Below are 16,780 nucleotides of genomic sequence, written 5' to 3'. Positions count from 1 at the left end.
TTAGCTCAGTTGTTGAAATTAATGTCTAAACTTTGTTTGGAATGCCACGTTAACGATGATTATAGGCATAGCTCTTGAAATGACATGATTTGTTTTTGGCAACTCTTCCCTTGTTATGTACACCGACAGCAAATGCCATCTAGCGGCTGGATACACAATTTCGTTGTTGCTTACTTTGGCCACGCTTCGTTGCAACGTCCGGCTCCGTCCAAAAGATTCGCGCACCTCCCGCTCGCCTCGTTGGCTCCAGAACCTACGCCGACGTTTCTAGAATATTCTCGCTCTAAGTTTGGCAGTGGTATAAATATTGCGTACTTCGGCCAACTAATCTAACAGGCCAGTTTATTGCAGCTTAAGCTTTAACGGTTTTAGTTCGCTACTGTTCCTGTTAAGACAGAGAGTTTGTGCATTGTACCTAAAGTTACAGTCTTCTTAGTGCGATTAGAGACATTTTGCATACTTTGGTTTCCAAGTTCGGAAGCAATGGAAAGCAAGATGAAGAAAAAGCCTCATAGCAGACCAACTCGGGAAAGTGTGAAACAAGGGTTATTTGGCACCCCAAGTGAAATGAGTGAAGTGCAGTTACCCACGTACGCTGACGTTATGCGACATTATCATTGGTTTCGAAGTTGTTTAAGTAGTGACGAAAGTGTAACTAAATTACCAGTGACTGACATTTGTAAACTAGTTGGACAAAGAGTTGTACATATTTGGCGTAAAGAAAGCATTCCTGTGGTTTCAGAAAAGAGAGTTTTTGACATGCTTTTATAATAAGTGTCGCACCAACGAAAAACATTTCAGTCGACAAGGACAAGAAGCAACACTTCGTGCAGTTTTTATTGCACACGCGGAAAAGTATCTTTTTGATATTGCGTCTTGCAAATGTAAAACCGCCGAAGATTGCAACTGTGAGATGACACGCAACATTCCAAAAGGAGAATTCAAGATTCTTTTGGACCAGAGAACATCACGGAAAATGAGCATTGGTAACATTGACGTCCGAACAAGCAAATCTCTGTCAAAGATGTTTTCCCGTAAAGTGAGCAGATTTAAAGGACAGACAACGAAGAAAGACGCTGGAAGTGTTGAAGCAAGTCAATCAAGTAGTGGGATTAGGCATAGGCAAGGTCAAAGATACTGGCGTCGTCAGGGGAATCCAGCGAAGCTGTTGAATCGGGAAGCACGTCGGGATCTGACTTCGAGACGCGACCAAGGAGGAAACATAGCCTAAAGCACATCTGTCTTCAAAATACAGCGGATGCAGCGTTTAGAACTGGAGCTTCAGAAAGACAGGTTGCTTTGACCGCTTCTGCCGTACTTCAGGACGCGAGACTCATAGAGCCAGAGAACAAAAATCTTGTTGTTGACAGATCTAAGGTACAAAGAGGAAAACACAAACTGGGTGAGAAGATCCAGAAAGAAAAGGCTTACCTAAGCAGGGCGATTACAAGTATCTACTTCGACGGAAAAGATTATGCAACTCTTGTGCAAGAAAAATTAACGGCAAACTACGAAGACGAGAGGTTACAGAAAAGCATATCACAGTTCTATCGGAGCCCGGTTCAGAATACTTGGGTCATGCCACACCTAAGTCAGGCGCTGGCAAGGATATTGCCGACTCTATATTGGAGCTTTTAGAGAAGAACCAGTACGACGTGTCAAGTCTTGAGGCAGTCGGCAGCGATGGTGAAGCCACGAACACAGGATGGGATAACGGCGTGATAAGTCAGATACAAAGATCCCTAGGAAAGGAACTGCAGCATCTCATTTGCCTTCTTCATACCAACGAGTTGCCATTTCGACACCTAGTTACCGGATTGGATGGTGGGACGACCGGACCCAACGTTTTTTCCGGCCCCATCGGAAAGAAATTAAAGGATTGTGAACGTTCCCCGATCGTCTCCTTTACACCCATTTCCGTTGAATGGGTGTCTGAAATGGAAAAAAGCAAATGGTTTAAGCAGCGACCAGAATTATCTCTTTAAAATTTGTAAGGCTGTTGCTACAGAAACGCGTACTACCGATATAGCAAACAGAAAACCTGGACCATTATCGCATTCACGATGGCTTACATTGGCCTGTAGGATGCTTCGCCACTACATCAGTACTGATAAACCTAGTTCAAGTTTGTGTCTGCTTTGCCAGTACATTGTTAAAGTATACGCTCCCGTCTGGTTTTCAATACGGCGGAATCCTTCGTGCGAAATGGGCGCCATGCATCTGTTTAGCATAGTTGAGCTGTTACGTTTTCTGCCAGAAAATCTACAACACATAGTTCATTCTGTTCTACAAAGAAACGGGTACTACGCTCATCATGAAAACCTGCTGATAGCTATGACAGCAGATGAAAATCCGCATATTCGAACGTTAGGCTGGAGAAGGATTAAAAAAGTGCCGCAGCCAGAAGGCTCCGAGATCAATCCACGGTCACGTGACTTCATTGTTCCGAAATTAAACTTTACAGCTGAAAATTACTACGACATGATTAATTGGCCTAAATGTCTAACAGAGCCGCGAATCACACGAAACATAACGGATCAGCAGCTTGAAGAAAACATCCGAACTTCAGCTACTCTAACAACAACATTCCCTTGCCATAGTTAAGCTGTGGAACGCACAGTGAAGCTGGTGCCCGAGTCAGCGTCGAAAAAGTGCGACCAGAACGCAAGAGGTATCTACGTTAGAGCCAAACTGAAGTCTAAAACAAGAATGTCCCGCTTCGAGACCAAGAAGAACTACGTGACCTAAGGTCAAATGTCAATATATGCTTAATAGGTGGGTGGGTGGGTGGAACTGGATGTGCAACCACCTTCCTGTGGTGAGTTCTGGGTTATTTTGTGTACAGAGCAAAATAAGTGAAGAGTTGCACAAAGAAAATCGTGTTATATCAAGGGCTATGCCTAAAATCATCGTTAACGTGGCACTCCAAACAAAATCTGGATATTAATTCCAACAACTGAGCTAATATGGGTGTACTCTGACTCATAAACATTTTAAAATTATTTACTGGCATTGCTATAAGTTTCTTTTAATAAAATAATTGTATTATAGCCATCAGGTAACTCTTAAAACGACTACAAGTAGCTTTTTGTCATTGGTGTTGTGCGTGTTGCCTAAAAAACATTTTTAAAAACTTTAAGTCCGTTGGGGCGGGGTAAGGGGTTGTCCAAATTTTAAAAAAAATCAGTAAGGTTGGTGCCACTAATGGAACCTTTTCCGCACCGACCGTCATCAAATTTCCAACAAAAGTGCAAAACGCTCCACCCTATTATGTATAATTGCTCCGACTGTGCTGAGCTACCCACACCACATGATAATTAATGTGCTGGAATTCCCACTGGTTTCGCAAGGTACTTAAATCAGTAATTTCTAACCGTTACGTCCCGACGTCTCATACAGTATACTGCGAAATTTAAGGATCTGAAAATTATGAATTAATAAATCATTTTTTAAAAAGGCTATGTTATTCAATCCCGTGGAAAAGTGTCTTTATGGGTCAGAGTAGAACAAAGACTATTTGAAGAGGTCGACCATTTTAAATACCTGGGAAGTATTTTTGACGTACGACGCGATAAGTTCTAGAGATTTGTGATGCTTCTGAATGCTCCAAGAAGAACTTTCATTTGCCCTGTTTCTTTACTATCTGTTAAATAAGCCTACTGTTCTGAGGAAGTAGCTGAAACCTGACGTAAAATCAAATGTTCATATATTTATTCAGATATCGTAAAAAAAAATAAGGATATTTACAGATATGTTACGGTAGATCTACAGATATTTAGCTTTCTCACCCGGCAACGCTGATCATCATATTAAATACAGATGTTTTATGCGTAATACGATCGACACCACCCTCTGAGAACGTCAAAACTCCAGTTTTGGCAATGTGTTCCCACTGGAATGCACGTAAATCTGAAATTACTTTTCTCAGTGTTTCTTTAATTTGTTTTCAGGTACAACTAGAAAATGAACTATTTCACTTATTCTAAGGGTTGCTTGTAACTACTACAAACACAGTATTTTAGAGAGAGTGAAAGGATACTCATACCGTTTCATTTCTGTTCTTCTCGTTCTGAGCTTTTCCATCCCTTAAGAGTATTTGCATTGCATCTGAAATGAAAAAATTAAAACTTTATTCCATCCATAAAATACCTCCAGAAAACATTTGGAAATATACTATAAAAACATTTCTAATATTGCATTGTCTTTTGGACGTAAGAGTCGGGGATATAAACTCAGACCTATACCCCATTCTTAATAAGACACATATACTTAAAGGCGGTATTTGAACTTTGTCTCCCCCTGAGTAGAGTTCATAGATAAGTGGTTACTGGTGTTGGAGGAGTACTTTTTAGGTGACTTTTTTTAAAGAAATACGAAATAATAATTCATTTGTCTTCTTTCTAACGGATTGGTCATCTCTGTGAAATCTGTTGTTGTGATTGAAGGATCCTGATGGAAGTGATTTGCAAGGAAATCAACTGCAGCATCTCTTTCAATATTCAAACTTCAAACCTCTTTCCTTTTAACTTTTACATCCCACGGTTATGTCTGCTAGGCTAAAGAAGATGGTGATGATGAGAAATGAATGAAACTGAGAAAGTGGAAGGAAACGGGAGAATCCCGAAAAAACACGCACACGTTGTTTGTAAACCACAAACCCCACTTGGCGCGAGCAGGGATCGAACCAAGGACCCAATGTATCAGAGGTGAACATTCTAACACTGAGCCATCGTCGCCCCGACTTAAACTTCATGTACTAAATCTATAACTGCTGATTGTAATACATTTATAAGATCAAAGATAGAACTTTCTCCTCAGATGCTGAATCCATACCAATAAGCTATTACTCGCTATCCCTTACATTTCACAATACATATAGGTGTACAGAATTATAGGTGAACATATCAATGGTGTTAACACTATCATATAAAGGTCACCAAGAAAGTTCTGTTGCTTTTCACCCAACACCTTCACACATCTATATGTCACCTAAGATGTACCTAGGAGATCAAATATAGTCCACATCAGCATCGATGACCTTCTGCCAACGTTCTGGAAGGCCATGAATTCCATCGCTGAAGAATTTGGTGGGCCATGAAACGAAGAAGGTATCAAGTGCATTTGCACCTCTACTAGGGATTTGAAGTGGTGTCCTCTAAGGTTATTGTCCAAGGAATGGAACAGATGATAATCGGACGGTGCAATGTTCGGGAAGTATGGCGGATTCAATAGTGTTTTCCATCCAAGGCGTAGAATGGTATCCCGTGTCATCCTAGCCACGTGGAGCTTAACATTGTCCTGTAACAGGAGAACCCCTTTGCGATCCAGAAGTGCTGGCTCCAGAAGTTTGAGTTTTCTTGAACATTGCTCAACTGCTGACAGTTCACAGTTGCATTGATGCTCTGATTAGCTGGTAGCAGTTTTATACTCTTACTTCAATGACTATCAATACATCGTCATGAAATTTGTGTGGAACCACCACCAGGAAAGTATTATCCTTTAATATATATATATCCAAATCTGTTTATTTATGTCAACATAGACACTATGAAACATATATTGAGAACTTTTTTTAAAAAAAAAAAAAGTCAGGAGAAAATGTAATAATGATTGTCTTACCTTCGGATATTGGCCATGACCCGTTGCAATGTCGTACCATGGTATTAAACATCTTCTTCATTTGATGTTTCTTTTAAAAGAATCAATAAATAAAGAAAGTTTTAGTCATAAAAATGCAACATAAAATCATGTAATTAGCAAACAGACACTCAGTATCTCTGCTACATTATCCTATGTTCTAACAATAAAGGAGGGTTGTATGTTTTGTGAGACGTGGTGAATTGAGAAGTCACATAGATTATAGAGGTCTCGACACGGCAAAATTAAAATACTGCTAATTTTACAATAGAATAGAATAGAATATTTTATTGTCATTGAGCTTTACGAGCAACAGACAACATCCAAATGAGATATACCTAGGTACATATAGATATAAACGGTTTGTATAAAACAAAAGAGAAGAAAAAATAATCATAACATACACACAATCAGTTGCTGGTTACTAGTATAATAAATAGCGTAATAATATATGTAAATAGAATGACTCTGGAAATTACGATACAGTTTCTACACATTCAATGAACTATTCAATCGAATAAAATGGATTTGCTATTAACCAATCATATAACTTTGTTTTATAAACCATTAACGGCAACTGCTGTATATAGGTTGTTAGTTTATTAAACAACTTTGGTCCTAAAAGTAAGTAGCTATTTCTGATCTTCGATAATCTAGTAAAGGGTACATCGATTTTCTTAGACCATCTAGTATTATATGTACGTACTTCGTCCCTAAGTGTCATATTAGTAAGATTTTCCTTAGTGTAAAGTAGCACTTGATAAATATATTGTAAAACTTTGTCTCATATAGGTTTTGTGGGTAGAACATTTAATAAAAAGAGCGTCCGGATTCGACTCCCACTACCAGTTTTATTATAAAAGCTTTCACTATAAAAGTATTTTCACAAAATACTGTACAAATTAAACTCTCTAAAATCAAAGGTTAGTTATAGGTGGTCTTTGACCGTAAGGTCGCAGACAGGATCTCCAACAGAGCCCCGTAGCAGGCTAAGAGGAGTGGAATTAAGGAACCAATGCTCCGTAGCAGGCAGAGGCGGGTTAAGTGGCCAATAGAGCCTCGTAGCAGGCTAAGGGGCTGAGGTCAGGATTCCCAGACAGAGCCCCGTAGCAGGCTAAGCCAGGAGATAGGATAGGCGTAGTCCCGTAGCAGACTAGAGGCCTGGGGTTAGGTTACTCCAAGAGTCCCGTAACAGACTAAAGGAGGGTCACCAGAAAACTGGTGTCGAGTTGCCTTCGTCCATCCAATTTATAGGATCCTTTGGGTGGCGGTGGCGCTGCTGCTCCGATGTGGTCTTCTTCTCCATGGGAGGGGCCAGAAGCCGTCGTCTGCATGTGATTATAGGTCCATCTGGTGGGAGATCCTCTTGCCGAACCAAGTGGTGGTGTTTGTAAACACTGATGCGTGGAATTGTTTGTTTACAACATAATATAGGATATTACAATATATCTAGATTAACTACCGTCATTATCTTAAGGCTGATAATTAATGGTTTAAAGTGTTCTTTATTATGCGCTCCAATAATAATTCTGATTGCTTTCTTTTGCAAAACTAGGACATCATGTGCGTTGTGGTGAATTTCCAAAACGAATGCAAGTGCAAAGTGAAGCATGCACAGAAAATTAGGTGACGTGATTAGAAGGGTCATGGAATTGTAATAATCTTCTGTGTCGCCAATTTCAACCCTACAATGCATGATTTTTTCTGTGAAAAAAAAAATAGTTTTCCAAGAGAAAAAAATGAGTAACGGAAGTACCGGTACGCTTAGTACTGCCATCTATGCGAAATCTGTGGAATTACGACTACCTTCAGACGTTCCCAATCGGGTTCAACATGTATTAGCAAGTACATACAGTTATATAGGAAAGCACAGATTATTTACCACTATGACCCAAGGAAAGCACAGATTATTTACCACTATGACCCATATCTGTCCCACTATGCATTGTAAGGTTAACATGTCTCTAAACCTAGCATGTTTGGAGAGATAGAAGGCGACAAAAAAAAGCACCTAACGATCTTTTGAGTGACAATTGAACTGATTTGGCAACAAACCTGATGAATTACCTAGGTATTTTAGTGCATTTGTTTCTTAAAATTTCAATATTGCTTAGTGAGTGATTATCATGAGGCGCGAATCACTACGTAAGTGGCACTAACAAGAAGAAGGCACACTTTGGTAAGTGAACTTCAGGGCCATTTTTTGCGAGGTGGTAGTACACATTTAAAGAATTAATATTACAAGCTGGGAGAGCGCAATGGGCAAAAATGAAGTTGAAAAACCGTCTTAAAGTTTTCTACTCGACGCATATATCGTACTACGCGCAAATTTATCAAGTGACGGCGTGGCAGAGTGAGAAGAATCAGCGACTCAAGTGCAAAGGGTCCCGGGTTTGATTCTCGTTCGATCAAAAGAATTTACAACTGATTGAAAATTTCTATTGTTTTGTTCCTTATAAACATATGGTGAATTAATATTTTACTTATAGTTACAAGTACCTACTTTATTGGTTGAAGCAAAAAAAGAAGAAAAAGTTTGACTCGAACGAGAATCGAATATAGGACCCTTTACACTTGAGTGGCTGATTCTTCTCACTCTGCCACGCCATCACTTGATAAGTTTGCGCGCCGTACGATATATGCGTCGAGTAGAAAACTTTAAGACAGTTTTTCAACGTCATTTTTGCCCATTGCGCTCTCCCAGTTTGTAATATTAACTCTTTAAATGTGCACTACTACCTCGCAAAAAATGGCCCCGAAGTTCGCTTACCAAAATGTGCCTTCTCCTTGTAAGTCTAAGTCGAGAATAACGCGTGTGGTTCATGACGTCACCATCTGAATGCACCCATGTGTGACGAATTCGGTCATTTCCCAATGGCTCGTTAGAAATGACAACAGAACACACTTTAAAAGCTTAAATGGAAAACAAGCTATTTCTTCAAAAATGTTTTCTAGGGAGAGCTTGGAAAATGCTCTACTAATTAAGTAAGTTAAATATGCGCATATATTTCATTCATAAGAGGTGTGACATATTTAAATTCGAAGTTTCACTAGCTTAAATTTTTTTACTGTTTCTGTACCTTTTTGTATCATTAAGAAAACATTTGGTATGGGAACTATCCTATCTTGCGAAATTTTGGTGCTAATATTCAGCACTTTTTCCCTAATTTTTGTCGTATATTTGAAGTGCCATCTCTTTGCTATCAGATAGGATGATTTTTAAACGTGTTATATAATTACAGTAGCTTTTATAGGTTGTAACAAGAACACATCCGGTTTGTTCACAGATACATTATGGTCATGTACCATTGAACATACCCTCTTGTTCCTTTGAACAAAGTGATAATTACAACGTTTCTGAGGCAATAATTTGAAAAGAAGTCGTAAATATTAACAGTTATAAATTGCAATAAAAGGTTTAGTTATAAAAAGCTCCCCAGAATTAAAATTTTATTAATTAAATTAAAAATTGAAGAGAAGTCCTAACAAAAACTTGTGATCAATAAAGTTGAGCATATACAACTCCTAACAAAACGTTATATGTTATACAATAAGCGAATATTTAGGAACTACTTAAAATTATAATTAATAACTTTATATCCTAACCTAACCTATATAAAATATATAAATTGTTTTAATTACTTACATTGTGTAGCTTTAAACAGTATTATTTATCGTTCAAAGGCACACGATGCATTAATGTTCATAGGTACAAGAGGGTCACCATTACGAAAAAAAGTTCTCCACTAGCTTAAATATTGAACAGAAGTTAAAACTAAAAATATTATTGTATTCACCAATGATTCTACCCCAAGTTTGGACAAATAAATATCACAAGTTGCGAAAACCGACGAGCACAAAACTCAAAAGGTAACTAAAAAAAAAAAAAAAAAAATCTTCGTTTTGGGGTTGAAAAAATTAAAAGGAACATTACTGGGCACAAGACTCAGTAAACAATAGTCAAACGCGTTTGTAGTGTTTTTTTTTTTTTTTTTCATTTACTCTTTCCAACGAATCTTAATCACTGCACCTAGATAGCTCTGAATTCGTGAAAAGCACAGGTGTTCAAAGGTACATTGTTTCGAAGGTACAACGCCTTCCCCTACGATTCAAATAAAATAAGAGCCAAATCATTCTTTTGGGGGGGGGGCATTTGTTTGTGTTGCGGCACATTGAAATTCGAATTTAAATTATCTCAAAGTTTTGCACTATTTTTGTAACATTTTGTAGCACCAAAAGAATATTTTGTATCATTGAAATAAACGGAGGACCATTTTAAAATTTATTGAAGCTATTTAATTATAGTCCATTTTCCAATTTCGCACTTTAACTAGTTCAAAATTTTGTTCTATTTTTCTTACCTTTTTGTATTACCAAGAAAAACAATTGTATAATTCCTAATAATAAAGAAGATTCAAAGTGTAGAATAAAATATTCACCAATCACTGGCAGAAATGCATCCTGTGAGCAAAATCATAAGTCCACAGAATACTTTCATGTTGCGGTACACGAAATAAAGATTGTACACCGAGATAAAGGTTGTGCTTATTTCATTTTCCTGGTCTAAGAGCTCAAAATAGAAATAGTTGATATACAGAGTTGGTGTCATATTACAGATAATTGGTCATAGTTTCAAAGGATCCCTTTCATTTATTTCAATGGTACAAGAATATCTCTTTTTGATATCAATTGGTACAGTCAGTGACAAAAGTTCTTTCTGTTTCATAAAATTTATTTTGGGAATAGAGGTGGTATGAGTGGAACGTACAGAAAATTATATTCTTTTTTAATTTACTGAAAACTGTACTCAAATCCATTTTCAATTCTGAAGTTATTTACGAAACTATTTTCACCAAACAGAGACAGCTTTCGTCGCTGACTGTACAATAACACAGGGTTCCTACAGATTTTTATAAACTGATTTCCTCGACTTTTTCTGACAAAGATTTACCTATTTCCCTGAAAAATGTATGGTTAATTTTTCAACTTTTTCGTTTTCTCACTAGTTTATTTAGATATGTAGGGGTCGACCTACAAAGTATACGTGACCATATATGCAAGTGAATGTACGCGTTACGGAATTATACATGAACATAAACATGCCATTAACATTATTGTCTGTTGAGAAATTTCATAGTCTAATTCCAAAGACTCATTAGATCATGATAAAAGTTTATATAAAACCTGTGAGAAAGTACGAGGGTCATTCGGAAAGTAAAGAACGTTTTTGTATGAACACTTAATTGATATACAAAGGCGAAATGTGTGTTACATACTATGTGATACTTAAGTTACTTTTCGGCATAGTCGCCGTGTAAATTTAAACACTTGTCATACCGTGGTACAAGTTTTTCTATGCCTTCGGCCGCCGATACACAGTTGCCGCCAAACTGTTGAACCAATCACTAACAGTTCACCACTGACAATTTCGTACAACACAGTTCTTGAAATTTCAGGAAAGAATTCGTGCAGCCCATCAATAGTGAATCGCCTATCCTCTTGAATTTTCCGCTCAATTCTTCCTTTGAGTTCGTCAGTCACAACAGAAGGCCGGCCCGAGCGTTCCTCATCGTGCACATTCGTCCGTCCGTCATTAAACATAATGCACCACTTACGAACTGATGCTTCATTCATTACATTTCCATACACCTCAGTGATTCGTCTATAAATTTCTATCGAACGCACTTTTCTTGCATTCAAAAATCTTATCACACTACGAACCTCACACTTGGCGGGATCAGTAATTGTATCGCACATTTTACAGTCGCACAGCGAAGCAATAACGGACCGTAGCGGATCGCAGCTGGTGCCAGACTGAGGCTAAAGCATGCCCAGGTCAATAACCCAGCGGCAGCGGGGGAGGGGGAACACGCGCACGCGCTAGCGCAAAACGTTCTTTACTTTCCGAATGACCCTCGTATATTTCTTGAAACTAAGAAAGAATAATTTAAATTAGTACATATATGTTAAAGTTATTCGTGAATATGTACACAATAAAATCAGCTAAATACGACATTAACACTTATCAGCCGTTGGAGAATTTCACGGTTTACCTCCGAAGACTATTATTAGCTGCAAATGATATTAGTACGGAACTATCGCGAAAGCATAGCATTCAACATGGATACATCAATATTAATTATTCTTTTTCGATTTCAAAGACTGTACTTTCTCTCACATTTAACACATCAGAAAACACATTTAACAGTATTTCGGAGTTACAACACGATACTCCTCAACAGCTGATAATGTTAATAATGTGTGTACGTTAATGTATAATTCGTAGGCAAGTCCTCGAAAGTTAGTGTCCTACCCTTAAAAAAATGAAATGAAATCTTTGAGTTTTACGTCCTACGGTTATACCGGCTAGGCTAAAGGAGACGGTGATGATGAAATTATAAATGAATTGGTAGAATGGATGAAGTGAGACGAAACGGAAGAAACCCGAGGAAACCCATTTACACGGTGTTTGTCCACCACGTAGTTCACTTGGCACAAGCTGGAATCGAACCAGGGACCCCAAGCACCAGAGGTGAACGCTTTACCACTGAGCCACCGCGGCCCCTGTCCTTCCTTTAGTTTAGGTGTCTAACTAATAAACTGGGGTAACAAAAAATGAAAAAAAATAATCAAATGTAAAAGAAAAATAATTGCCCTCAAAATCGCAATAAACAGTAGAAAATAATAATAATAATAATAATAATAATAATAATAATAATAATAATAATAATAATAATAATAATAATAATAATAGTTAAAAGTAATAATTACTATTATCTACATAAAGTTTTCTGGAAACATCTATACTGTTCATATTTTGTAAATAAGTGGTTTCATAAAAAACTACAGATGACATTGTTCAATGTAAGAAGCGAGACCGAGAAGACGCCCATGCCATTTATTTAAAGTGTTTCTATTAAATCGACAAGTACCCATATTCTAGAACATTTAGTATTTTTCAGGACACACACACACACACACACACACACATATATATATATATATATATATATATATATATATATATATATATATATATATATATATATATATATATATATATATTCAAGTACTTGGCCTTGGAAATTTGATAGGCGTGCTCAAATTTGAAATAAAACATTAAAAAGTCTTGAATTTATGGATAGTGATAACTTGTAAATGACATTATTCGAAACCCGGTTTTCTAATGAAGACAAAGAGGTTCGGATTATGAGTCTAAAAAATGAGCAAATGAAATGAAGTGTAGAAATTTCACGGTTTCAAGGACTAATAAAGCTTCACCACGGTTATGCCTTGTAAGCTAGAAGGGATGAGTGATTAATGAACCTCAAGGATTAAGGGTAATTAATGAGCGATTAAGTGTGATTCGTGGAATAAGGATGTGGAAGAAACGGGAGAATCTAGAAACAAAATTAACGGACATGGCGTTTCCCACAAACTCACATGGTTTCGGTCGAATTAGGAAAACTCCTCTCATCAAAGGTGGGGGCCCTATCTCTAATATGACGTGTTGTTTGCCACGACTCGATTTTGGTGTTGTTTGCCATAGTACTGTTCTTTCTTGTTTATCTTATATCATAATCGTGAAAATTTATACAAAATCCACTCATAAGCCGAGGGTTGTCAGATGACTATATTATAACAATTTATGTCAGATGACTATTATATAACTATGCCAGATGAGTATTATATACAATATAAACACAATACATACCATACAGAAAGTCCCAAACATGTTATTGAGTTACTACTTCTATTCCGTAACCCTAGTTTTCAGTAATCATTAACCATTTCTCTCCAAAGAGATTGTAAGAGTGTTTTAGTTTATTCTCAAAATTTAAATTACATCTGAATGTTCCATTTCTGACTTTGACCGTTAGCCATTTTAGTAGATTTATGTTTCTGCTCGTTTGATATCACACAGTACTCGATTGTTTATTAAATGATGTTTTAATGAGTTTGTATAAGCTGATTCTATTCACATATATATATATATATTTAAGTATAGTTTGATTTTTTTCCTTCTAGAAGGGTATTGTTATAGGTTTATAGTCATGACAGGAAATATTTCCATTTCATCAGTTTGAAGTGTGAACTTCCGTTTACATTTGTTTTATGAAGGTTTCCTATATATATTTCCTTCCTGTTGTTTCATGCTATCAGGAAACATTTTAAAATATGATCTCTAAAAATCTGAATGAAATAAATGGGCTTCCATGAAATAAGAACTTTTTTTAAATCTTTGGAAGTATAGTTTTGTTTTAATAATAACGTTTTTAATATTTTGTTCATGCATTGAAAACAATTTTTAGAAATAAGAATAGGAGGTTTAGTTATCCATAAAGTTAAGTTTATATAATAATAATAATAATAATAATAATAATAATAATAATAATAATAATAATAATATATTATTATTATTATTATTATTATTAGTAGTAGTAGTAGTAGTAGTAGTAGTAGTAGTAGTAGTAGTAGTAGTAGTAGTAGTAGTAGTAGTAGCAAACATATATGTGTGGTGGGCCTAATTTCTTCTACCAGGTGGCTTACGGAAACAAAACTTCTGAGGCTACAAAGAGTCAAATACAGAAGACAAAAGTTACTTTCCACATAGAAACACCCTAAAGAATAAGAAAACAAAAGAAAAATCTTGGAACCCTGTTTTAGATTTTTGCTTGGGGTTGCTTTTAAAGTGCTACATGCATGACATTTGGGAAATGGTTGACTATATATTCATATTGATATTTCCTCCGTAAAATTTAATAATCTTTCTAAATGACAAAAATGAAAGTCATAAAAAGCAAAAAATGGCACTGTGTTGTTTTCATCATTAAATTAAATCTGCATTCTTTACATTAAGTTATTAAAGACGATCTGTCCAGGAACCGCGAGAATGAAACTGGCCGTCCTAAGAGAACATACGTGTGAGCCTGACTCCGTAGGTTATGAAGTAAAAACGCAACTTACAATATTCATGCAGAAAGCACAAGAAAACTTTTAGATCATTGTCTATGATCTTTAAAGATGAAGTGGCCATGTCTGTAAATTATGCTGATTACCATTTCTATAGCCAGAAAAAAAATGTTCTATAAGCGCTGGGACAAGGAAAGTTCTCGGCATTAAGCAAGATATACGGACTTCTAGCGAAATCTTCTTCTCCGACGACCTTCTTCGTTTCAATGATAGTACTTCTTTCTTGTAGTGTGACAGACTGGATGGCGAGAAACGAATACTTTGTTTTGAGTTTGAGGGTCTTATGTCAGCTCTGAAGGCTAGCCAAGAGTGGTTCGCGGGTGGTAGGATGAAGAGCTGCTCCAAGCAATTTTTTCAGCTCTATACTATACATGCCGATCTAGGAAGTACACATGACACTACATCTGTTGTGACAGTTTTGTACGCTTTGCTCTCAGATAAACAGAGGACGCTAACAGTCATCTATTTTCATTTGTGAATACTTGGTGTGAACAAATTCATCCAAGAAATTTGAAGGTGGATTTTAAAACTGCAGCAATTAGTGCATTATGTTTTACGTTTCCAAATGCAGGGATTTCAGGATATAACTATCATTTCATCCAAAGCACCTGGCCAAAAGTACAGAGTCTAGGGCTAGTTGGTGACTATTTTAAGAATGAGTAGGTGCGTTGTTATGTTCGGATGTGTGCAGCACAGGCACTAATAACAGTAGAATATATCTCTGATGGTTCGTTGATCATCATGGAGAACTACCCATCTGGACAAAAAGTCAAGGCTTTCAACGATTACTTTACGGAGTAATGGTTGGAAAAATCCAAATCATCCTTGGGAAATTTGGAATTGTAGCAATCAGAGGCATCGAACAAGTAATGCCGTAAAACGCTGTCATAACCGCTTACACAACATAATATCCAGAACCGCTCTGCACATTTTTAATCTTGTGAAGGTACTGAAGGAAGATGCTATATTTAATTTTAATGTTTCCAGAAGAATGGAAATGCCTTTTTTTCCTCAGAAGAAAAGAAAAGCAATCTATATAAAATTTGATGATATAATACAGTCTATACTTGATCATTTCAGAGAACATAGTGACCTGAGAAAATATCTCAGAAACTTAAATTTTGTACATAAATTTCAGCAGTTAATAACAGCATTTTATTTCGGATATATTTTTCTTCATGGACGAGTACAGTTTGTACAGAATGCAGAGAACAAGATTCTAATAGAAGTTGCCTAGGAGTATCAACCAAATGCGATATTGTCTTATACTCATTACTTTATTTCATTCATTTGGGAGCATAAATTCTACTCTGTAGTATGTTATCTCTATAGAAAGCCTGCTGCGGATATTAGAAATGACCTACAAATAGTAGAAAGGCATTATGACATCAACTTTGAACATCGTAAAATAACACTTGTGTTACAGTTGATATTTTGTAACTTTTTCAATTCTTGAAACCCCTGAACTATATATATATATATATATATACAGGATCTTTCAAAACGACACCGACAACATTTGGGAGAGAGGTGATTCCTGACATCAACATAAGGCAAAAAGTATTGATCAACCTGGGTGCACAAATGCTTCCTTTGGGAGTTATAAGCTGCCGATAACGTGAAAAAATGAACTTTAAAGGTCCATAGCTCCAAAACTATGGGGCCTACCGTAGTCGAGTCAAGACTTTACTAAGGAACTAATATGTGTTCTACCTAAAAATAGATGCTTCCGAATCATGCAGTACTTCTGCAACAATTTTTATAGCAGTAGTTAGTGAGTACTTCAGATTATATGTCCGTAACCAAAGTGCCTGTAAAAAAATTGTTGCGTGAGTACCTTAGGATTCTGAAACAGCATTTTTGGATAGAGCACATATTAGTTCCTAAGTAGCCTTGACCCGACTACGGTAGGTCCCATAGTTTTGGAGCTATGGACCTTTAACCCTTTTGGGATCTTGTGTTTTTGGGCTATTTTCTAGACTTTCAGTCAAGCAGCTACTGCATCGTCTCTATTTATGCTAGGATCATGGTTCATACCTCATTCTCTTCAGAATAGAGCTGGCTTTCAAATGGTACCATATACCAAAAGCGGGGGAAAAATGTCAAGGTGAAAATTTCGGAGGGAAAATTTTTTTCTCGAACTTTGCCCCCCCTGGACCCCCCTGTGTAA

The 16,780-nt window shown here is 36.7% G+C and overlaps 1 protein-coding gene across 1 annotated transcript in view; it reads right to left on the bottom strand.

The window, feature by feature from the left end:
- LOC145671806 (uncharacterized) overlaps nucleotides 1-16,780 on the bottom strand; it is a 129,441-nt gene that overhangs the window by 74,783 nt on the left and 37,878 nt on the right. The window contains exons 6-7 of the mRNA XM_081741039.1: nucleotides 5,620-5,689; nucleotides 4,046-4,107 (exon numbers count right to left, since the gene is read on the bottom strand). Coding sequence (XP_081597165.1) covers nucleotides 4,046-4,107; nucleotides 5,620-5,689 — 132 coding nt within the window. The remainder of the gene's footprint in view (nucleotides 1-4,045; nucleotides 4,108-5,619; nucleotides 5,690-16,780) is intronic.

The sequence above is a fragment of the Thermobia domestica genome, chromosome 15 (genome assembly GCF_964235325.1).
Source record: "Thermobia domestica chromosome 15, izTheDome1.hap1.1, whole genome shotgun sequence".
Taxonomy (NCBI): domain Eukaryota; kingdom Metazoa; phylum Arthropoda; class Insecta; order Zygentoma; family Lepismatidae; genus Thermobia; species Thermobia domestica.
Note: the sequence above shows the minus strand (reverse complement) of the source record. Positions and strands in the feature narration are given on the sequence as shown.